This window comes from Cervus canadensis, chromosome 3 (genome assembly GCF_019320065.1).
Source record: "Cervus canadensis isolate Bull #8, Minnesota chromosome 3, ASM1932006v1, whole genome shotgun sequence".
NCBI classification, from domain to species: Eukaryota; Metazoa; Chordata; class Mammalia; order Artiodactyla; family Cervidae; genus Cervus; species Cervus canadensis.
This window is the reverse complement of record NC_057388.1, coordinates 113,938,553-113,963,032: the sequence shown is the minus strand read 5'-3', so window position 1 is coordinate 113,963,032 and position 24,480 is coordinate 113,938,553. Positions and strand designations below refer to the sequence as shown.

The 24,480-nt window shown below is 41.5% G+C and overlaps 1 protein-coding gene across 13 annotated transcripts in view; it reads left to right on the top strand.

Annotated features, from left to right (window-relative positions):
* Nucleotides 1-24,480, top strand: part of KMT2C (lysine methyltransferase 2C) — a 257,514-nt gene that overhangs the window by 197,642 nt on the left and 35,392 nt on the right. For 10 of the 13 annotated variants that reach the window (XR_006268679.1, XM_043464206.1, XM_043464205.1 and 7 more), the window contains 14 exons: nucleotides 579-709; nucleotides 3,476-3,656; nucleotides 6,578-6,682; nucleotides 7,011-7,058; nucleotides 8,039-8,176; nucleotides 8,354-8,386; nucleotides 8,487-8,627; nucleotides 13,416-13,548; nucleotides 13,773-13,987; nucleotides 15,607-15,680; nucleotides 16,800-16,982; nucleotides 17,367-19,235; nucleotides 19,669-19,958; nucleotides 21,740-23,565. Coding sequence is in view for 12 of the 13 variants with exons in the window: in XM_043464206.1 (XP_043320141.1) it covers nucleotides 579-709; nucleotides 3,476-3,656; nucleotides 6,578-6,682; nucleotides 7,011-7,058; nucleotides 8,039-8,176; nucleotides 8,354-8,386; nucleotides 8,487-8,627; nucleotides 13,416-13,548; nucleotides 13,773-13,987; nucleotides 15,607-15,680; nucleotides 16,800-16,982; nucleotides 17,367-19,235; nucleotides 19,669-19,958; nucleotides 21,740-23,565 (5,367 nt within the window). In the remaining variant the exon portion in view is untranslated. The remainder of the gene's footprint in view (nucleotides 1-578; nucleotides 710-3,475; nucleotides 3,657-6,577; nucleotides 6,683-7,010; nucleotides 7,059-8,038; nucleotides 8,177-8,353; nucleotides 8,387-8,486; nucleotides 8,628-13,415; nucleotides 13,549-13,772; nucleotides 13,988-15,606; nucleotides 15,681-16,799; nucleotides 16,983-17,366; nucleotides 19,236-19,668; nucleotides 19,959-21,739; nucleotides 23,566-24,480) is intronic. The other 3 variants (XM_043464211.1, XM_043464207.1, XM_043464208.1) reach the window with 2 other exon arrangements.

The following is a 24,480-nucleotide window of genomic DNA, read 5'->3' as shown; positions in this document are numbered from 1 at the left end:
AGATAGTCATACATTATCATCATATGTATGTACTACAGATACCTAGTTTGCAATAAATCCCCAAACCTGGAATTGCTGGATTGAGGGATACACATTTTTTAAAAGACTTGCTGGATGGTTCCAATAAACTCTACCTACAGGTTGGACCTGTTAAACTCCTTTTAGTTGTTTGTGAGTAGCCATTTCTCCATGCTCATTAGCATTGAGTATTATTTTTTTTTTTTACCTTTAACAGGATGTCAGCATTTACATAAAAGCAAATTTCTGCTTTGTAAGAAAATACTCATTAAGACACAATAGGAAGCATGCTGGTACTAAGTAGACAGGAAATGAATTTTTATGATACTTAAAATTAACTTACTTTGAGATCTTTTTGTGAAAAATTTTGTCAGTCATTATGTATATGTTAAATTTAGACCGCTGTATGTCAGTTATATCTCAATAAAACTGAAAGAATAAAGACAAAACTTGTCTGTGTGTATGTTGGTAAGTTAGTTATCACTTATTATTAGTTACTTTGGTGGGTTTATCTGAAAATTTTAAATACCACATATTTATAAGTGTGATTGTTGTTTCAGGCTGGAGTGAGCAGTTACCAGATACCTTAGTTGATGAATCTGTTTCTGTTAATGAAAACACTGAAAAAATAAAGAAGAGATACCGAAAAAGGAAAAATAAGCTGGAAGAAATTTTCCCTGCCTATTTACAAGTAATATTTTGCTTTATATTATGTATTTGTTAATGAAAGAAATGTGAAGTGATGTCTTGAGTTTTGAAAAATAGTTTTCTTGTTTTTGTCATCCTAAATGCTCTTTTTACCTTCTTGCTTGCTAAGTCACTTCAATCGCGTCCGACCCTGTGTGACTCCATAGACGGCAGCCCACCAGGCTCCCCCGTCCCTGGGATTCTCCAGGCAAGAACACTGGAGTGGGTTGCCATTTCCTCCTCCAATGTGTGAAAGTGAAGTCGCTCAGTTGTGTCTGACTCGTAGCCACCCAATGGACTGCAGCCTACCAGGCTCCTCCGTCCATGGGTTTTTCCAGGCAAGAGTACTGGAGTGGGGTGCCATTGCCTTCTCCGTTTTACCTTCCAGGGGCCCTTAAAAATTACATTTATCCTTTTTGTGCTTTGATACTTTTCACAGAGTTCTTTTTTTAATCCCAGTTTTTCACTTCTAAATTTCAGAAGACATATAAGAACACTTTGGCTGGGAAAGGCTCATTGCAAACCAGGCACACCTTTGTGCTCTGCACACCCACATCTGGTGGACTCCCTTTGCCAGTACTGGTTATAGTAATTATGTTCACTGAATGAAGAGGGTTTTTTAGCAGCCAGAATTACAGCTTTAATAACACTTACCACTTTTAGGGGCTTCCCAGGTGGTAATAGTGGTGAAGAACCCACTTACCAGTGCAGGAGATATAAGAAACTTTTGATCCCTGGGTCGGGAAGATCCCCTGGAGGAGGCCATGGCAACCCACTTCAGTATTCTTGCCTGGAGAATCCCGTGGACAGAGGAGCCTGGTGGGCTATAGTCCATGGGGTCACAAAGAGTCAGACATGGCACGCTTGCACCCATTCATTTTAGAGGTATGAAAACTGATCATTCCATACTTTCACAAAAGAGCCTTTCAAAATAGTGGATTGGATTTCCTGATTACTGCTATAGTCATAATCTCAATCTAGATTATTTCTTTTGGTGAACAGATGTAATTCCCCTAGTGTTCATCAGTAATTTACAACTTTCTGATATGAAGGAAACTTGTAATGGTACTGTTTCTTGGACATCTTGTGATAGCAATTGTAATTTTTTTTTTTCACTGCTTTTTGGAGTAGAGTGAGAAATATAGTGACTAGTGATGAAAATCCATGAGGAATTCATACAGTTTTTTTCTAGTTTTTCTTTATTTATCACAGCAGTGTAATTGTGTAATCTACCCAGTAGAAATAGTTTTGTGGTCTGTTAATACCAGATGGTTGATAAATGCCACTAAATTCATGAGCCATACAAAGAAACAACTTTTGCTAAAGGTGTTCTCAGATCTCTCAGATTTATACTGAAGGCATTAAGTAAATAATCTATAAAGTTCCAAGATGCTTTCTACTTTTCAACATTTTTCTTAATGATAAAAGCATTGCTGGTATAAGAAGCAAGTCATCTCCTGCCCAGTGCTCTTATCTTTGTGGGTTTTCAGACTTTCATAGTGAAACAACTTGTTCATTTCAAAAAAGGGAAAATTTCAAATCAGGTATTCATCTCCTCTACCAGACATCACAGACCATTCTCCCCTATCCCTTTTCAAAAGTTAACTGCTTGGTGTTTCTCCTTTGAGAACTTTTTAAATAATTTATTTTTGCACAATCTTAATAGTCTTGGTTTGTATTTTATGTTTTGCTGGACATATCATTCAAATTGCTTTCTTTTAATGTTGTACTGTATTTTAGAGCTTTATTTTTGACAGCATAGTCCTACCTCCTTTTTAAAAATTTATGTATTTTACAGTATGGATGTTTATAATTTATTTAGTCAAATGCTTTCTGACAGACATTGAGGCTATTTTCATTTTGGGATATAACTAAAAAATGATGCAGTGAACCTCTTTTGTTTATGTATCTTTGGCAAGAGTGTATTAAATGTGGGTAGTTACTGCAAAATTGCCCTCCCCTTTCCAGACAGACCACATTATAGAAAATAGAATTTTGAAATAGAAGTAAGTGAAGGGGGTCCCCAGCACTTCCTATTGTTCTCCTTATTGATGCTGGAGAAGTTGGGGAGGGAGATCCTGGAGTTGCAAGGAGGACAGGCTTGAAACAGTGGTCTCTACAAATAAAGTGTATTGAAATGAAGAAACGTCAGCATGAGTAACTGAATAAAAAGCCAAGGCTTTTAGTGGTGGTAAATTTTGTACACACAGTTTGTTTAAAATGACTGTAAAAACCCTCTTTCAGATTTATAGTGTGTGAAGTCTTCAATGTGGTTATATGCATCAGTAGGAGATTGCTAAATCTATCTGTGAAGTATACAAATATTAAAGTTGTAGATCAAACCCTTGAGCTAGCCTCTGCAGATCATCTATAAATGTTAGTAATATTCATGAAGTTTTAGCTTTTCTTATAATATGAATTAAGGTGCCATAGTATTATAAATTTATCCATTTTCACTGTAGTCTAATTTGGGATTACCAAATTATTATACTGCGGTTGCTAGAAACATTTGACAGAAGTGGGTAGTTTTATTTGGTTAACTTTACTTGATTCTAGTTTAAAAAACACCAAAAAACCTTACTTTTAAAATAAGGGAAATTGATATAAAATAACTGACAGGGTATCTCTATTGTTTACATATTTCTGTGTTCAATTCTTATATTGTTAAATACTAAGCTTTTCTGTTATTTCTGCCTTCTTATCAAAATGACAATTCTCGTTTTAGAATTTTATAACTGAGTCAGTCGTTTCCATGTGTGTCTTTGTCTAGGAAGCTTTCTTTGGAAAAGATCTTCTGGATACAACAAGACAAAACAAACTAAGTTTAGATAATCTATCAGAAGACACAACCCAGCTTTCTTATAAAACAAACACAAACACCAATTTCTTGGATCCTTCTTTAGACCCACTACTTAGTTCATCCTCAACGCCAGCAAAACCCGGAGCTCACGGTATGTAGAATAAATGACAAGACTTTTTTAATCACAGCACATTCATCTTCCTTTTAGTCAGACCTTTGAAATGCTTATAAAACTTATCTTTATTGAAATATAACTTGCATTCCGTAAATGCAACTATTTTTTAAGTGGACCAGGTCTGTATGAGTTAGCAAATAAATTCATCTTTGTTATTACCATGAAATCAACTCTTGAAAATGCTTGGCTTATAGTTGACTGAGGGTGACATATGGGAGTGTAATGAGACCATGATTGGTAAGTTACAATAATCTTCAACTTAAGATGTTTTTCAAAATTAATTATATAGCCCCAAGAAATTCCAAAGAAGAATAAAAGAATACTGTAGTTGGAACCTGTCTGACCCATTGTGTTAATGTAATGTGGAATATGTTGCCTTGGGAGAAGGAAATGGTAACTCACTCCAGTATTCTTGCCTGGAGAATCCCTTGGATGGAGGAGCCTGGTAGGCTGCCGTTCATGGGGTCGCACAGAGTCGGACACGACTGAAGCGACTTAGCATGCGTGCATGCATTGGAGAAGGAAATGGCAGCCCACTCCAGTATTCCCGTCTGGAGAATCCCAGGGACAGAGGAGCCTGGTGGGCTGCACTCTGTGGGGTCGCACAGAGTCGGACACGACTGAAGTGACTTAGCAGTAGCAGCAGCATATTGCCTTAGATCAGTTTCTCACTGCTGACAGTTTAGGCCATCACCCTTTGTTGATGGAGGGAGGCCATCTGGAGCATTGCGGGATATTCAGCAGCATCTCTAGCCTCATAATGTTGCAATATAAAAAGTGTCTCCGGATATTGCCAAATGTCCCCTGCAAACCTGTCCTCTGTTGAGACTCTAGACACAGCGCATACGGGGAGTGCTCAGAATCAGAGAAAGATACGAGAACGTAATGTGTATAAAGTAATATTCACATCAGCAAGACTCTCTAGAGTTTAGCTATCTTGGTATCACAAAGTTTTTCTTCCACTTCTGTATTTTTGTTTTACTTTCAATTGTGCAGTCCATGGGGTTGCAAAGAATCAGACATGATTGAGCGACTAAACAACCAACAACAAATTTAATATTCTTCTGACAGGCTTCCTTTTTGTCGTTGAATTGCATTTATCACTCATTTAATTTTATAAACTTAATTTTGAAAATAATCTTAAAGCAGCAGCCTGCCACTGAAAGATAACTTTTGGTAATGCTGAGTTGCATTTTCATTAACTTGGCATTATCCTGGATTGAAATACAGGCTATGATTATTTTTTTAACTTCTTGAAATAATTAGAAGCAGTCTTGCCCCCTGTTATTGAAAGCACACATTCAGCATGAGACTGGAGGCCGTACTCTTTGTTTAGTGTTAACAGGTCGTTTTACTTTTACTTTAGTTGTATTTTTTTTTGTTTTTTCTTTAAGGATACTGTTGTCTAGAGAATATATTATTGAAATAATTTTATTTCTTAAAAACTTTACAAATATTTGGGCATACAAAATTTGCTTTGGCTTTCAATTTGAAAAATTGTATTTTTATGTATGTGTGAATTCTATCTGATAATGTTTAATGGGACAAGACTATATGTTTTATAGAAATACTTGGTCTGGAATATTTTATGTCTTCTCTTTTTTTTTCTTGAGTAAAAGCAGTCAAAAACGGATTCAAAAATTCTGATATTCCTTAAGTGACTGAAAAAGTCACTAAAGGTACCTAAATAGTCTCCTCCTTGATTAGGCCAGAAACCCTTGTCACTTTCCCTGGCTCTTGATTGTCTCACGTTCTGCATCTTGCACACCCACAAGTTTGTCTCTGCCTTCAGATGCCATCCCACACCAGCGGCTGCCTACCTCCGCCTCCGTCCACTGTGTGCAGGCGGGCAGCACCTCCCACCAGCTCCGGCTCCACTGCTCCCCGATCCAGCTCGTCTCCCAACACGCCTTACCCTCCTCCACCCTGGTCCACTCTGCACCTGGCAGCCAGTGTGCTCCCTTTAAGACATCAGTCACACCCTCTTCTAGCAACCTTCCAGCAGTTTCCCGTTTTACGGATGACCCTGGAACAACAGGGGTTTGCACTGCAAGGGTCCACTTGGATGCAGGGCTTTTTCTCGCATACGTACAGCAGTCCTGGGATCTCTGCTTGGCTGAATCTGTGGAGGTGGAAATGAGGCTAGAGAAGGCTGAGTGTAGGTCATGTTTGGATTTTTGAGTTCATGGAGGATTGGCGGCCCACACCATGTTGTTCTTAATCCTTTTTTCCTCATTGTTTATTTTTGTAGCACTTACAGTGGTGTCATTTATTTACTGTCCGACTCCCTCTGAAAGAGGAAGCTCTGGAGCATCTGCAGTGTGTGTTAGTCCCTTCTGTATTCTGGTGGCTGGACCAGTGCCTGTTAGCGTCCCCCAGAGACATAATTCTGTGGATGCTGAAATACCTTCTTGAATAAATGAGTGAATTAATGAGTGTTAAGAGTAAACCTGGAAGTAGGCATTTTACTCGATGGTATCTGCTTTATACTTTACAAGAGACTTTAAACAGTAGGTTTGTCTTTAATATTTATCTTCTGTTGTGTTTTCTAGATGTCATTTTTAGAGGTGCCTTTTTCTAATTTTTTTTTGCTTTGTTACAGCATTCTATTTCACTTTCATTGCCTATAGGTTTTTAATTTAATATTTATTTGATTATTAATATACAGTATCACAAAAACAAAAGTCTTAATTTTTAATGTTTTGTTATTCAAATGTTGGAGTGCCTTTTCTATGAAAAATTTCTTACTTTAGAAGTAATAATCTTTTTATGATTCTAGCACTTAACCTCAGTATCTGCTATATTCTCGATATTTGGTAAATGGTTGAATGAATGAGTTTTAGAATTTAATGTCTAGGAAAATGTTGACACTTGGAAAATATACTTACTATACTTAGGTCCTGCTGATGACCCCTTAGCTGACATTTCCGAAGTCTTAAACACAGATGATGACATTCTTGGAATAATTTCAGATGACCTTGCAAAATCAGTTGATCATTCAGGTACATTTGCCCAGTGTCTATTTTATGATGTGAGTGAGAGGTGTGTGTGTGTGTGTGTGTGTGTGGAGCAAGTATAGTCATTGCAATGGAAAAAAAGTTTTTTTTTTCTTTGGCGTTGTCACACCCATCGTTGTATTTGATCTGCCTTGACTTCCCTGCTTTAGAAGGGGAAGCAGCGCACTAGTAATCCATGCTGTCTCTTTAACGGCATCAAGTCTGAGACTTTGCACCTTGGGGTCCTGTTGTGCCTCTTTCTCCTTTGTTTGCGTCGCCCCCCGCTTCCCGCTCTTGTGGTAATCATCCGTTTTATTTGGTTTGGGTCTTGTAGGTCTTGATTTATGCACTTTCCAGGTTGAGAGCTCACCTTGTGCATTTGGTAAGAAACGGCAGTGGATGATGGCTGACTAGAAGTAGTTTTGTTCTGTTTCTCAGTAGTGACTTCAGTTGAAACAAGCTGTCGGTGCATGTGTGCGCGCTGTGGTGCTGCCGTGTCACTAACCCGGCTTTGTTTGCTCTGCGTGTGCAGCGGAGGCGTGGTGCCCCTGTCCTGTGCTTTGCGTGACTCTCTGTAGTGTTCTTTTTTTTTTTTTTAATGAATGGTTTACTCTTGTTAGAAAGTAATCTGGACTATTACCCAAATATATTAACAGTTCCTAGTATAAGCTCAAATAAAAGGAGATGAATTTTTACTTGTTGATAGTAGTAACATTGAGGAAGTGTAATAAAACAGACAAAAAACCATTTTAAAATGTTATTCTCGCTTAAAAAGCAATTTATGTAAGATACAGCATGTTATGAGCATAATCTGTATCTTATTTTTGACTACAGAATATTTCAGAAATAAGATCTGTAGTTGGAATTGTTCACCAGAGGATGATTTTTACTAAGCATTAAGAGTTTTTGAGCTTTCCATTAATTGTGTGAAACTTGTTTTATAACCTGCATATGATAGTTGACCCACGCTTTTGAAACAGTTTTCTAAGTTTGAGTTAAAAGTATATTGAACATTATATATTGATTCTTCTTAGAGACCCCTAACTTAATAATATGGTACTTTTTTGTGTGTGGAAATTAGCAATTTAGAACTAGAAGTGTTCTTTTGTTTCTGAGGAAATGTATTTGCGTTGATCAAACCATAACTTTTAAAGCAGAACCTAGGTTTACAAATACATTGTGCCTAATTTTTACTGATTGACTCCCTGGATTGATTTAAGAATCTAGATTAATTAAGAATTACAGGCTTTCTATTGCTCTGTTTTAATCCTGTTGTTGTGTATTAATGCAGGTAAATAGTATAACGCGTTTTGTGTGAGTGTTCAGAACTCACTTTCTGATATACACACCTTACTCCTCTAGCTGGAATAGACGTTGGTCCGGTTGCTGATGACCCTTCGTCTCTGCCTCAGCCAACTGTGGGTCAGAGTTCACGGCCTCTAAGTGAAGAGCAGCTCGATGGCATCCTCAGCCCTGAACTTGACAAGATGGTCACAGACGGTAAAGCATTTGCCCTCCATCTGGGCTTTCTAAAGACATGCAGAAATGTAATAGGATCTTCAAAGATGTCTGCATGCCAATTAACTTCTATTCTGGTCATTCTGTGACAAATACTGTATTGCATCCGGATATCGACATGGTGGTAGTTAATATTCCCGTCTCTCTATTTTCTCCTAGGAGCAATTCTCAGCAAGTTGTATAAAATCCCAGGTATTTGTGTTCTGATTCTTTTGTTGATGGAAATAGCACTCGCTGTGCTCTGGCTCTGGTGGTCTCTTAACCGCACTGTCCTTGTGGTCGTGTCTCCTAGAGCTCGGGGGCAAGGACGTGGAAGACTTGTTTACCGCGGTGCTCAGTCCTGCCGCCGTGCCGCCGCCCCCCGTGCCGCAGCCCCCTGCGCCCCCGCTGCTGCCCGTGCACGGCCAGGGTACGTCGCCTCTAGACAAGTGTCGTAAGTATGGCCCTGCTGCGCGTGCCCCCTCGTGTTGCGTCGGCTGCCGCGTGCCCCTCGGCTGCCATGCACGCAGGCTTGACTGGAGTGGGTCCTCTTTTGTGCTGATGGGGTAGGACCAGCCTCTGAATTCCTTAGTCACACCCCCACCTCCCCACCATTCCCTGGAACTCAGCGGCTCACTCTGTGGTCAGAATTCATTTGCCCGCTTCACTGGCAGTGCCCCCTGTTAACAGTGCCCACCTCCTTCCCTGCCCCGAGTCCTGGTCCCGCGTCACCTTCCTCAGTTGTTCCTGCAGAACTGCTCAGCCCTCACCTGCTGCCTTGGACTCATCCATCTGCTCTGAGTCTCAGTCCGGCCCTTCGTGGTCAGCAAGTCTCCACGCCCACACTCCCCCCGTGCTTTCCATTCCTAGGGTGTGGTGCAAATATAAATGCCCATTTGGGGCATTATGGTTTTCCCTGTAGATGGTGAGCTCCTTGAAGGCTAGAGTCACAGCTGTCTTCACTGTTTATCTGCCACAGAACTTGGCCTCAGTAAATTCTTGCAGAGTAAATCGGTGCCCTTCCTACCACTGTCGACTGAAATTCCTATTTCTGTGGAAATTTGCCTACTTTGTTTAACACGCTTTCTTCTACCTATTTGTAACTAGTTGCAGAACAAATTTCAGGCTTTCCTTTCTCCCTCTTTCTGAAGAGCTGAAATCTGATAGGCTAGGATCAAAATTTTGTGGGCATAGGTAAGGAGATACTGCTTTAGACTATATTCTTGATAATTTGAGTATTGGGTCCTCTCTATATCCCGTTGTCACTGCTTTGTGTTTCTGTACTGAACTGAATGACTTATAATGATGCTTTTATAAACTCATACACTGTATTTGTGTAAGTGCTGAAAAGTGCAAATAATTTAATGTTACCTCAGCCACCAATTTTGTGTATACATGAAAATTTCTATAATGCATATAATTGAAATGTTTTAGTTTCTACCAGTTTAGCCACTAAACATCAATTTACCATGATGTTTGCTAGACCCCAAATGTGATTTACATTTGGATCAAACAGATTCATAAGTGCTTCCTGACATAATTGTTCCCATACACTTTCTTAATGACTAAGAACTCTTCCGTGTTTCTCTTCACAGGATATAAAAATAAAAGCAACTATCTCCCAAGTTTTCTGGAACTAGAACTATTTCAAAAATCAAATCAGTTAAAGATGTATTCCTTTATAAAAAGGTTTTATGATCATTGTTTAAATCATTTCAGAGTGCAATCTCATGTTTAATAAGATACTGAGGATTAGGGAGGTTGGTGTTTACTTGGAGGGGAGCTGGGTTTTGGCCTCGTGCTTACGTGTAACTCAGGGATGACTAAGGCTGACAACCCACCAGAGTTTGTAATTGTAGTATTGCAGACTTTCAGTTAGACAACTCATTTCTGTTGTTGATGTTGTTCAGTGGCTCAGTCATGTGTCTTTGCAACCCCATGGACTGTATCATGCCAGACATCCTTGTCCTTCACTATCTACTAGAGTTTGCTCAAACTCATGTCCATTATAATGAGCATAATTCAGAGCTGTAAGAGTCTCTGATATTTCAGCATTTGTGTTTGAAAGAAGAATAACTTAAGGATAAAATGTGGTCAGATCACATGCAGGGAAACACGTACCTGTTTAGGAATGGCAGCTCTGCTACTTCCCAGAGCAAAGGAGGAGAGGTAAAATGGGCAGTGTTTATGGAGGCCAAATTAGAAAGTGCAACTTTGGGGCTATGTTTTGTCTGGACAGCTAGGCATTGGCAGTTGGCCTTTTTTCCTCCAGCCTTTGGAGATCTCACACCAGTGAAATGATCCAGTGAGTCACAGGTTTTGGCAAAGTAGCTCTGGTGTTAATTTTGGAAGTGGATTTGGGATGGGAAGAAGTTGTATATTGATGAGTTTATTTCAGTTGGGACTGAATGAAAAATTGGGTTCCGTGTGAATATATCTTCAGTAGTAACTGAAAGGAGGAAATGGATTTGATAGACAGCGATGTTAGCATAAGTAGGAGCGTGCTACCAATTGGGTGTATGATGTGAGGAAAAAGGAAAGAAACTGAACTGGGCTATATATATGTCAGGCTGGCCTAGAAGATAATCAGTCATGCTGTAAACTTGAAACCTGGAACAAAGGAGAGACAGACAGAATGTGTGTGTGTTGTAGAGGGCGGGTGGAGATGTAATGAACTTAGTTTTAGGCCGTTTTTACTTTGTTAGAAATGAGCGTATACATTGTTCTGACTTACAGGCATTTGTTCAGAGCTGTAGATAAAAACTTAGGGCTTGTCTGTGTAGTGATCAGAAAGGTAAGATTTCTTAAAAGAGTATACTTCAGTAGAATGTAGAATCTTGAACTCTTTTTAATTAAATGAAATAAATTATATGCTTAACAACTGGTTTATATTAGTATACAATTGCATGCTCCTTTTTTCCCCTCTTTTAAGGGTTAGATGAAAGTGAAAACCAGAGATGGAGACAGTGAGTGAGAGGTATAGGATCTTAGAAGTGACGCTCGTTAAACCGTTCATAAGGCCAAGCAGAGGAAAAGATGTGTTGTTTCGTTGGATCGTTCAAGACTGTTGTGATCCTTAGTGGAGCAGCCTGGTAGGAGCGGAGGGGAGGGCAGAGCGTGACGTGCTGACAGTTACACGGAAGGTCAGAAAGCGGAGAAGGGGAACTTCAGGAAGACTGAGCAGAGCAACTTGAAATCACTTTAAGTGGAGGTTACGTGAAGTAGCTTTTCAATCAAATTCTTATCCGCGCGTTGAATAAGATGCTAGTATGACCAGGCATGGTAAACTTGAGAGCGGCGGGGTAGCAGGTGGAGACCACCTCCTAATTAAAATCATAATAAAGGAAAAATGGTTTGCATTTATTTATGTGTACAGCAGCAACAGGTGTTTAATATCTCTGGGTCTGTCTGTCTTCTTTTTTGCATAAATGGAGCGACACATAATAACCCATTCCATGGAGTTGGTGTGAGGACCAGCGAGTTAATAACGCATGTAAAGCCTTTAGTACAGGGCCAGGCTAATAGGTAATAGCTGCTGCTGTTACGTAAGCTTCCAGTACGGCAGAGCGCCACGGGACTGCTCACGTTCTCAGGGCCAGGAAGGGAGCTCTAGTTTAGCCTAATTACATGAAAGACACATGATATTTTTCAGTGAAATACATTGCTTAGTGGAACCCCCTTTTCTTTTAAGATGAAAATACAGTAGCATTCTACTTGGAATGCTTCCAGAAATCTTGCTCCTTATCTAATCCTTGGAGATAGTTTAGGTGTCCTCAGACACTGGGCTCTTGTGGCATCCCAAACCAGTGGACCCAGCCCTGCTGTTCTGCAGGAGGAGCCCTAACTTGATGTCAGGTGTTTCCAGGACCAGTACCCTTGAGACAGAGCCTGCAGATCTGTGGGCATTCAGCCCCAGTATCCTCAGACAGAAACTTAAGGGTTGTCATGGTTTAGCTGACGGGAAACCCTGTGGTGCAGAGCGTGTTATGGGCAAGGCACTTCTGATTATTCTTCTTTCTAACCATTTGGCAAATGATCAGGTTAGGAGTGCTCTGTCATTATGCCAGGGGTGCCAAGTAGTAGCTAACCTCATGACTGATTTTTATTTGCATAACTAACTGGTGATACAGGTGTGGATCTTCAGTGTTGTTCTGAGTGTTACAATTATCAGTACAGGCCATGTATTTATTACTTGAAAGTGTGTCTCTAAGTTGGAGGGGTTTTCTCCCCTCTTCCAGTTTTATTGAGAGATAACTGACGTACAGCTCTTTATAGTTTTGGGTATATAGCATAACAGTTTACCTTACGTCATGAAATGATTACCACTGTAAGTTTATGGAAGGGATTTTTGAAGATACACTCAAAAAAGGTGTTTTTGTGTGTGTGCTTTTTTTGGGGGGGGCTGGAAAATTGCTTGGCTAAGGAGAGTTGATTTACTACCAAATAGTTTAGGAAAACAGACGATCACAATAAGGGTTGGAGTTCTGTGTTTGTGGAGAGTTTGGGGAAACACAAGGTGGTCTTATTATGGTTTGCCTAATGTCTGTGAGGAAAGATGTGAAGGTGATGGAATGTGAGTTAAAATGGACTTGGTGCCTGAAACTCCAAGTAATAAAAATTAGGTTAAAAACAAATTATATATTTTTTTTACAGTAATCATCTAATTTATAATGGTAGGTGAAATATTGCTTGTTTCAAACCACTTTAGAGATAAAGTGCCAATTTAAGAATAATAGGTGGGATTTTTATTTGTATATGGAATATCTGTTCATAAATTTTGAGTGAAGAAGAGGATTTGATAAAACTTAGCTATCATTTCTTGAGATTGATTTTTTTTCTTAGAGTTCATATGTGCTGCATACTTACTGTATAGTAGGCACTGTGCTGAAAACTGCATATGTAATATATGCCAGTTACATATATTACAGAACACCTTCATTTTATAGAAATAGTGATTGATTCTGCTTCTCACAAGTATCAGAATGAAGATTCAAGCCCAGGGCATCAGACTGCAGAAGACATGCTACTCCCATCATACCATGATGAAGTAAACAGAATTACAGAGAAATATTTCAGAATTTTATAGCCAAAAGTCACTCTTTAAGCAGTATTTTGCAGTATAATATTGGGGGGACATTCTGCTTTTGAGTAGTATTACACATTTTTATTTAGAAATATTTCTGCTGCTTTTAAATTATTTTTGAATAATATGCAAACCAATTCACCGCTTTCTTCTTTGAAGATGTTTTTTCACGGATGCCACTCATGAACGGCCTCATTGGACCCAGTCCTCACCTCCCGCACAATTCTTTACCTCCCGGAAGTGGACTGGGAACTTTCCCTGCCGTAGCACAATCCCCCTATGCCGATGCCAGGTATTTGAAAGCCTTGACTTTATATGGAAACATAAATCATTTCTGTTATATAGGTATTTATCTGTCTGACTTACTGTGACCAGTGTTAGTGTCTTAAAATCATGGTGATTTTTGCTAAAACCCATCAAACATTGTAGCTATGGGTTTAAAGAAAGTGTACTTTGACCATAGTACTTAGAAAACTATTCTGTGTTTATGAAGTAAAATTGTTTATCATTTGGCAGGGATAAAAATCCGGCGTTTAATCCAATGGCTGGTGATCCTAGCAACTCATGGACGACATCGGCTCCCCCTGTGGAGGGAGAAAATGACACGCTGTCAAATGCCCAGAGGAGCACGCTGAAGTGGGAGAAGGAGGAGGCCCTGGGTGAAATGGCAACGGTAGCTCCAGTCCTCTACACGAATATCAATTTCCCCAACCTGAAGGAAGAGTTCCCGGGTAAGTGCTGGGTGTGCCACTGCTTTCCTTTTGACTGGCCTTCCCACACGGGTGCTGACAGGCTGTTGGGGTTTTGCTTCCCTGCACTAGAGGGCCCAGTGTCGTCATCATTTCTTACCTAGTATGATTGCACATCGTGAAGATTCCCTAGATACCTAGAGACACCTTGCATTTTCTTCATCCTAAGCCCTGTACTCATTTGCATATTTCCTCAGAGTTAATTTCAGTTAATGAAACAATTCTAGCTCTTAGCAGTCTTCTTAAATATGTGGAAGTCAGTATTGTGTTACATGTGTATTTCTTAAAAAAAAAAAAAATTCCTAGAATAGAAATTTATTATCTAATCAGAAGTATTAAGTTAGGCTAAATTATACCCAGTTCCAAGTATTATTCACATGGAAACTAACTCATTATTTCCCCTTCTTCCCAACTGTCCAACCTGTTTAAAAAAAGCAGATGGTGCGGTGTTACCATTTTTTGAACATTCTTATTAACTGAAGGACGAAACATTTGGGTTAACGAAATGTCACCGACAGAATATTTGTAAGCAAATGCTGATTTATTATCTTGAGTTAATGTTGCAAGACAAACCAGCATTTGAAAAGGACATTTAAGCTCTGTCTTGAAATAGTTTCCCAGCTGTCAACATAACGGCGCTTTTAAATTACTAGAAGGGTACCTAGAAGTGTATTTTCTTATGGATGATCCCTGTCTCTTATGTGCCTTTTTGGTTCAGATGCCTTGTAGTACTTTATTCATCATGTATAGAAATAAATGCTACATTATCTAACAATAGAAATCAGTGGTTTAATGCTGATAAATCAATTTATCAAAAGTTAAAGCAATATACACATTCTTCAAGTATTCTTTTTTTTAATTACACTTCTTTTGCTGCTTAGAAAGGTCTGTTAAGTCACTTAAAACGTCAGTGTAAATTGTCTTTAGATTGATGCTATAGGTTTTCTTTTTTAAAAGTAATTTCCTTTAATAGATGTACCGTGCGATTCTAGAACTCATGAAATATCATGTTACAGCTGTTGGCCTCTCAGCTGATTGCCTTTGTCACTGGCTTTGTTGAAGCTCTTTTTCTAAATATAGACAGAACCATTTGTACATGTATTGCTGACTGTTGATCTCACCCAAACTTCAGTTTCAGTCCTGTCCTGACACAGGTTTAAATCACTGCTTTCTCCTGTCTTTGTTGTGAGCAAATACTGATGCTTATTTTTAATACTGGTTACTTCCTTTTGGTCAACATGATAGACTTATCTCATACATAGATGTTTTCCAAAACTTTTAGCTTTGATTCTGCTAGCATCTTACATAGTTGAGGGAATTTATTATATTTGGCTTAACTTTATCTTGGCTGCTTATAACTTTGGTGTAAAAACTTCAGCTCTGCAAGTGAGATTGTTAGTGAGGCAGCACTGCATTCAGAGGTATGTTTGGCCTGTTGTGTACCAGGAGCTCAGTAGTGTACAGAGAACTAAATATAGGACTATTCACTTAAGAAAACATGGACAAGCCAGATTTAACCGTTAGTAGTTTACCAACTGTTTTATTAAGACACGCCATTGTTGTGGCTCTGTAAGTGTGTATGCTCTGTGCTTTTGTTGCAGACTGGACGACTAGAGTGAAGCAAATTGCCAAGTTGTGGAGAAAAGCAAGTTCACAGGAGAGAGCACCATATGTGGTATTTACAGAGCTCCTGTGTGTTACATCCTTCAACACAACACTTGAACCTTACTCTCATTGTCTTAGTTTAATAAAAAAAATTTTCCATTGCAGAAAAAACCTATGTTGAATACTTGTACACCTAATAACCAGCTTTGTCTTATAGTGATTTCCTCACATTTTCACAAGCTGGTGAACAGAACCAACCAGCATGTTGAAGATTGAAGTCACTTATTCTGAGAGCATGGCTAACTCATTTCACTTTTAAATTGTTTCATCACTTCAGAAAAGTATGAACTTTTGCAACTGCATTAATGTGCCTCAGTTATTTCCACAATAAGCCCTTTTTGTATTAAGTTTAGTAGAGAATCTTTGTGTATCTTAAAAGAGACATATCTGGACACTGTGAAGGAGTTTTTGAAATATGGGCTTTGCCAGGACTTATTAGGGTGTTTTATAAGATTCACCGTTCAGATAGTGAATTATTTTCTCCCAAAGAGCCAAGTTAAGACTGTCAACTCCATCCAAATCTTTGCTTTCATTTTAAAGCATTTTAAATCTACATTATTGTTTTGAAAAATATGCAGCTACTTTCTACTTTGATCTTCAGCATATGTATTGTCAGTGATATTGACCGCTTGGATAAAGCAAAACATTTCTGTTTTGGGGAATGTGTTTATGATTCTTTGTTTTCCCTTGACTGGTAGAGGTAATGGCAGGGTATTTTTAATGTTTCTCAATGGTGGGTTTTTTATTTGTTTGTTTTTGAATGTTAAGCTTCAAATTCCTGATTCTAGATTTGGAGAATTCTGTTGGTATTCTCCTTTTCTGTACATTGAGAGAGGTATTAATCTTTCCTTTTTTTGAGGAGTTTCTTACCAGAATTAGAATTGAAAAATGTTAGATTACACCTGGGTTCTCTAACCTTGTTCAAATAGATGGAAGTAAGTCCTCAATGGAAACATGCCTTATGAAAGGGGGATTTGGGGTAGCGTCTGTCTTTTCATGTAAGAGGCTGTAAGGATAATATTTCAACTATTTAACCTGATATTTTCTTGCTTTGGTATGATAAAGTTTTTCATAGTTTTTCTAGTTTTAACATACACTGGGAGATAATCTTCTTCTCCTTTTTTCAAAGCAAAAAGCCAGAGATAACAGAGCTGCTTTACGCATTAATAAAGTACAGATGTCAAATGATTCCATGAAAAGGCAGCAACAGCAAGACAGCATCGATCCCAGCTCTCGCATAGATTCGGATCTTTTTAAAGATCCACTAAAGCAAAGAGAATCGGAACATGAACAGGAATGGAAGTTCAGACAGGTGTGTGTCTTTTGGGTTTATTTTTAAGAATTGACTTTTTAAGTTGGTTTTTTGGTTTTTGAGAAAAGAGCTATTTATGTCATCATTTCAGATACAGTTCTTTCTAGAATATAAAAATCTGATTAAAAATAGGCTTTCCTTTTTTCAGTAAAATACATTTATGTTAACTTTGGGAAGTTATAGTAAATACTATAAGCAATATACTTTTGTGGACATTAGGTATGCTCGGGTGAATAGCTCTCTCCTCTCTTTAGGAATTTATAATTTAATACAGGAGCAATCTGGAAACTGATGACAGCAAACACATTTTCTGTTGCCCCCGCCTCACCCCACGGGGGTGCTATATTCTTCCTTAAACATAGGCTTGTTTTCCTGTTTCAACAGCAAATGCGTCAGAAAAGCAAGCAGCAGGCTAAGATCGAAGCCACGCAGAAGCTGGAGCAGGTGAAGAGCGAGCAGCAGCAGCAGCAGCAGCAGTTCGGCACTCAGCCCGCGATGGGCCTGTCCGGCTCTGACACGCCCAGTAGTGGGATCCAGAGTCCCCTGACCCCGCAGCCCGGCAATGGAAGTCTGTCTCCCGCCCAGTCATTCCACAAGGACCTGTTTACAAAGCCGCTGCCCAGCACCCCCGCTCCCGCCTCCTCAGATGACGTGTTTGTGAAGCCACAAGCTCCCCCGCCTCCCCCGGCACCCTCGCGGCTGTCGGTGCAAGAGAGTCTGTCTCAGGCTCAGCCTTCTCAGCCCCCGTCCCCACAGGTGTTTTCCCCTGGATCGTCTAACTCCCGACCCCCGTCTCCAGTGGACCCTTACGCGAAAATGGTGGGTACCCCACGGCCGCCTCCCGGGGGCCATGGCTTTCCCAGAAGAAACTCCGCGCCTGCAGAGAGCTGTGGGCCGCTGGCGTCGGGCTCCAGGCCGCCTCAGATGGGCGAGGCCGCGGCCAACCGGCCGTCCCCGGTCCGAGAGGCATGCACCGCCTCTGCGGCAGGCAGTGACCCCTATGCAAAGCCTCCAGACACCCCTCGGCCTGTGATGACAGAGCCATTTCCCAAGCCCCTTGGCCTGCCCCGGTCTCCTGCCGTTTCTGAGCAGACCTCACAAGGCCCTCTCGCCCCTGGCACCAGTGACCACTTCCCCAAACCATCTCGGGCAGATGCGTTTCAGAGACAGCGGATCCCTGACCCGTATGCTCGACCCTTGTTGACACCTGCTCCTCTCGATGGTGGTCCCGGCCCTTTTAAAGCTCCGATGCAGCCCCCTCCTCCCTCCCAGGATCCTTATGGGCCAGTGTCCCAGGCACCAAGGCGATTGTCCATCGACCCTTATGAAAGGCCTGCGTTGACACCACGACCTGTAGACGGCTTTTCTCATAACCAGTCCAGTGATCCCTATAGCCAGCCTCCCCTCACCCCACATCCAGCAATGAATGAATCTTTCTCCCATCCCTCGAGGGCTTTTTCCCAGCCTGGACCCATATCAAGGCCAACATCTCAGGACCCGTATTCCCAGCCTCCAGGAACTCCACGACCTGTTGTAGATTCCTATTCCCAGCCCCCAGGAACATCTCGCTCCAACCCAGACCCCTATTCTCAACCTCCTGGAACTCCCCGGCCTACCACAATGGATCCATATAGTCAGCAGCCGCCAACCCCACGGCCATCTGCACAAGCAGACTTATTTGCTACATCTGCAGCCAGTCAGAGGCATTCTGACCCATATGCTCATCCTCCTGGAACGCCAAGACCTGGAATGTCTGTTCCTTACTCACAAACACCAGCAGCACCACGGCCAAGGATTTCAGAGGGTTTTACTAGGTCTTCAACAAGACCAGCCCTCATGCCAAACCAGGATCCTTTCCTGCAAGCACATACTCGAGGAGCAGCCTTACCTGGCCCTCTGGTAAGGCCGCCTGATGCTTGTTCCCAGACTCCCAGGCCGCCTGGTCCTGGTCTTTCAGACACTTTTAGCCGTGTTTCCCCATCTGCTCCCCGTGACCCCTACGATCAGCCTCCCATGACTCCAAGACCGCAGCCTGATGCTTTTGGAACAAGTCAGGTTGCCCATGATGTTGCTGATCAGCCACGGCCTGGGTCTGAGGGAAGCTTTGGGGCACCTTCCAACGCGCCCATGACTCCACAAGGCCAGCAGTTCTCCAGCGTCTCCCAGCTTCCCGGACCCGTACCCACCTCAGGGGTCACTGACACGCAGAGCACTGTCAACATGTCCCAGGCTGATACAGAGAAATTGAGACAGGTAAACAGCTTGAGTCTTCTTAGTTGTCTTAGATGTATTATTTGAGAAAGCTGTTTTATCAAGTAACTTATATACAGATGTTAAAGCCGATCTTTTCAGTAGAATTTGTCATACTGCAAAGAAAAGTGAAATTGGTAGAATCAACACCAGTGAATTGGACTTACTCTTTTATCTAATTTCAGTCTTCATGAGTTTGTAGGGGAATTCTTAAATATGAAAGCTTCAGTTCTGTGGTGGTTATATGGCAAGGAAAAGGACCCAAATCATGTTTATTTTTTTAAAACCTATTGACTATTTAAGTGTAACTCATGTTTTATCATACTTTGAAATACTAAGATTCAAATAGTACCATAGTGGAGTATTAGAATCATTGAGGCTGAAAAAGGCACGGGTCAGCAGAAGTCCCAGTCACCTTGTGTTTCCTTACATCCAGCGACAGAAGCTCCGTGAGATCATCCTCCAGCAGCAGCAGCAGAAGAAGATGGCTGGTCGGCAGGAGAAGGGGACCCAGGACCCAGGAGCAGTGCCCCACCCGGGGCCCCCGCCACACTGGCAGCCAGAGAGCGTCGGCCAGGCGTTTGCCCGGCCTCCACCCCCATACCCTGGGAGCATCAGGTCTCCCATGGTCCCTCCTCTGGGACCTCGATACACCGTTTTCCCGAAGGAGGCCCGTGGAGTCTATCCTGATGTCAGCGGTATGGGGATGAGGCCACATGGATTCAGGTAAGGCTTTCCGTTTCACGCCAGAGTAAACTGCCAACAGAAGGGGATGCCCGACTGAAAGGACTTCTTCTTGCCCTTTTTAATTGTGTGGTTAATTCGCAGTGCTGCGTAGTTTTAGGTGTACTGCGGCGTGATTCGGCGTTTTGTACATTCATGTATTCTTTGACATGACTCTTCATCAAGACCTCGTTGCTCAGTTTTACTTCTTGATTCCTTTGAGATAAAATCAATGTTATTTTCCACTAATGAGAGGTCATAGATTTTTTCTAAACCTCTAAGTACTCTACAGACTAAAAACATTCCCTTTGTTATTAAATATTGACTGTACTAGCATTACGTTACAGCCACAATGATATTGTTTATCATACTAATCAAATCTCTAATATGTTACTGCCATATTCAGTCCAGTATGTGATGTGAATTATTTTCTTCTTAGATTTTTAGTTTTAATTTACACTGTAAATATTCATGGGAATTTCCAAATCGAAAGGATGATTTCCTGTAGGAACTTCTCATGAATGAAATAGGGTTGTAAAATTAGTGGTTTTCTCTTTTGAAATGGCTAGTGGAATGGTCAAAGCCGAATGCGGGCCTGAGTTGTAATGAGGAGGCATTTCTTTAACATGCTCTTCATTTTATCAGGTATATCTTTTAGTCTAATACTTACCTTCATGTTAGAGTCTTCCCCTTGTTTTTCTTTTTTCTTTCTCCTTACTTTATTCCTGTTTCTCTGTTTATATTTATTTGTACGTGTTAAGTGGCTTCAGTCCCCATGGACTGTAGCCCGCCAGGCTCCTCTGTCCATGAGGTTCTCCAGGCGAGAATACTGGAGTAGGTTGCCATGCCTTCCTCCAGGGGATCTTCCCAACCCAGGGTTGGAACCAGTGTCTCTTTATTAAGTCTTCTGCATTGACAAGCGTGTTCTTTGCCGCTAGCACCACCTGGAAAACCCGTATTTGTTTGTAACTTGCCTTTCTTTCTTTCTAGGATGAGGTACAATATAAATAAAAGTTTTTCTGTAATTCATTCATTTACTGAGTCTTTACAAATAATGCCTATCATTCTTGTCTTACTACCCCTGGTTCTCATTCTTTGAGCAAACAGGTTAATCTGTCCAGTCATCATGCCTTTGTTGTCTTATATGCAGAGACCTGAAGTCTCTGGTAAAATTCATTAGACCTCCTATTCAAGCGTCCCCCTAAAACAGCTTCCTCCATATCATAGCTGCCTTTGCAACTCCAGTAGTAATGCTGATTTGTAAACAACCGATTCCATCTGCTTGTTTGTTTTCCTTTGTCTTTGTTTATGGTGTCTGTTAGATGTCATCAGAGCTCAGGTATGGTATTTACTGTCGAGTATTTGGCAAAAGTTTATGTTCATATAGATTCTTTATAAATACTTTCTAATGGTGATAATTTTGTTTTTACTAAGTCATTATTACATTTGGCAACATTTTGTGCACTTACTCGGTCATGTCTGACTCTTTGTGACCTCATGGACTGCAGCCCACCAGGCTCCTCTGTCCATGGGATTTTCATGGCAAAAGTACTGAAGTACAAAAGTGCTGAAGGAACTGGGTTGCCATTTCCTTCTCCAGAGGATCTTCCCAAGCCAGGGATCGAACCCGGGTCTCCCACATTGCAGACAGGTTCTTTACCATCTGAGCCACCAGGGAAGTCCTATCAGTATTTAATCTAAAACGCTTCCTTTTTATCAACCTAACTCTGAATTCAGTACAATACTTTATGTTAATGATCTGTGTTGTTTATTTCTTCTTTTAGGTTTGGATTTCCAGGAGGTGGTCATGGCACCTTGTCAGGTCAGGAACGCTTCCTTGTACCTCCTCAACAAATGCAAGGATCTGGAGTTCCTCCACAGCTCAGAAGGTCTCTATCTGTAGATATGCCCAGGCCTTTAAATAACTCACCAATGAATAATCCCGGTGGACTTCCTGCACATTTTCCAGCACAGAGCCTGCCAGTTCAGCAGCATAACATACTGGGCCAGGCCTTCATTGAGCTGAGGCACCGGGCCCCGGACGGGAGGCCCCGGCTGCCGTTCCCTGCTGCTCCTAGCAACATCATTGAGGCATCCTCCCATCCCCGCCATGGAAGCTTCATTCCCCGGCCGGACTTCCCAGGCCCCAGACACCCAGACCCCATGAGACGACCCTCCCAAGGTCTCCCTCCTCAGCTGCCCATGCACCCAAATTTGGAGCAAGTGCCACCATCTCAGCAAGAGCAGAGCCATGCTGTCCATTCGTCTGCTGTGGTCATGAGGTCTCTGAGTCATCCCTTGGGTGGTGAGTTCTCAGAGGCCCCTTTGTCAGCCTCTGTGCCAGCTGAAATGACATCTGAAAATTTACAGATAACTGCCCAGCCTTCTGATGGTCTCGAAGAAAAGCTTGATTCTGATGACCCGTCTGTCAAAGAACTCGATGTTAAAGACCTCGAAGGGGTTGAAGTCAAAGACTTAGATGACGAGGATCTTGAAAATTTAAACCTGGATACAGAGGACGGCAAGGGGGACGAATTGGATACTCTGGGGAATTTGGAAGCTAATGACCCCAACCTGGATGACCTTTTACGGTCGGGAGAGTTCGATATCATCGCGTATACAGACCCGGAACTTGACCTGGGAGACAAGAAAAGCATGTTCAATGAGGAACTGGACCTCAGTGTCCCAATTGATGACAAGTTAGATAATCAATGTGTATCTGTTGAACCCGAAAAAAAGGAGCAAGACAACAAAAGTGTGGTTCCTTCTGATAAGCCTTCTCCTTGGAAAAAATCCACTGTCAGCAGTGAGATAAAAACGGAAGTACTGTCTCCAGATTCTAAAGGGGAAGCCAAATGTGAAAGTGAGAAAAGTGAGGAGGGTAAAGATACCGTTGACCCCCACTGCCCGCCGGCCTCTGCCCCTCTGGACAGGACTGATGGGGACAAGGCTCTTGTGCAGCCCTGCGATGCAGACCTGCTGGAGAAGAGGGCTACCCAAGAAACGCCTGGCTCCAACCCCGGTGCGGCTCGTGGGGCCCCTCAGCTGCCTGCTGAGGATGCCGTCACCTCGTGTGGCGTCCCTGGGCCAACTCCAGTTCTCTCAAGTTTACTTGCTAACGAAAAACCTGATACTGCAGACATGAGGCCGTTGGCATCTCCAGCACCAACTTTGCCGGCCTCCCCATCCGGCCATGTGTCAAGTTTGCCTCCCCCTCTGATGACACCGCCTGGTCATGTTTTGGATAATACCATTAATTCTAACGTGGCAGTAGTCCCTCGACTAAACCATGCTTTCCCTCAGGGTGTGCAGGTAAACCCAGGCTTCATTCAGGGTCAGCCGCCAGTAAACCACAGTTTTGGGACAGGCAAACTTGCCAGTCAGCCTGTGCCGCTGACGAGTCAGCCTGGGACCAGTGGCATGTCTGGAGCCCAGCAGCTAATGATCCCTCAGACGTTAGCCCCGCAGAGCAGAGAGAGGCCCCTTCTTCTGGAGGAGCAGCCGCTACTTCTACAGGATCTTTTGGATCAAGAGAGACAAGAACAGCAGCAGCAGAGACAGATGCAGGCCATGATCCGTCAGCGGTCTGAGCCATTCTTCCCTAATATCGGTAGGAGTTCCTCCGAGTTTCAGAAATAATTACCATGGGCTTTGGGTGGAATGCGGTATGCTTACAAGCTTTTTTCTGTATTAAAATTACATGTGGACTAGAGTACTGAGGGTTGTATTTCTGTTCCTTCTTCAGTTTTGAGATGAAACCAAGAGTTTTAAGGTTCCTCCCCAGCAAATCAAGAAATTAAACTCTTGGGAGTTTCAGATGTTCTCAGTTCTATTTTTTATGGGATGACTTAATAGAAATAAATCTTTTTTGGGTCCTTCTAACCATTATTGCCAGGTATTTTCAGTCATTGAAAGGTGAATTTAAAGAAATTATGCTAGGAGTAAACTTCTCACTTGTACAATGAATGCTTGGCAGTTCTTTTAGTCATATAAAGTTCTTTAACTTATTTCAATAGCTTACTAATTTAGGGGAACATTCCCTCCCCCCCCAAAAAAACAGCAATGCTCTAAAAATGCCTGAGTGCCTCTAAGAGAAAGAACTAGCGATCAAAGGACACGTGTCCAAGGAATCCTTTCTTTTCTTTTGAATGCTTCTTTTTCTAAACAATAAAATTGAGCTTCTGTCCTACATTCATTACCAGTTCCATCATTTTAGCCCATTTCTATATGCAAAGAGGTCTTTTCCCTTAACCTATCCTTATTGTAAGAACTTGATACATTTTTCTCTTGAGTAATAACCAGTTTAGCAATATTCCTTAGTATTTGTAATAAGTGCAGATCCTCATCATGGTGGAACATTCTGCTGAGCCTTGTGAAAGTTTAGGTGAATGGAATTGCATCACTTTAGGTTACTGCTATCATTTCCCTTATGCCAGTATTTAACAAATATCTTATTTAGATTCTTGCAGGACTAAGGTATTAAATGTGTTTGTTGATCACTTAGATGGGAGTAAATTCAGGATGA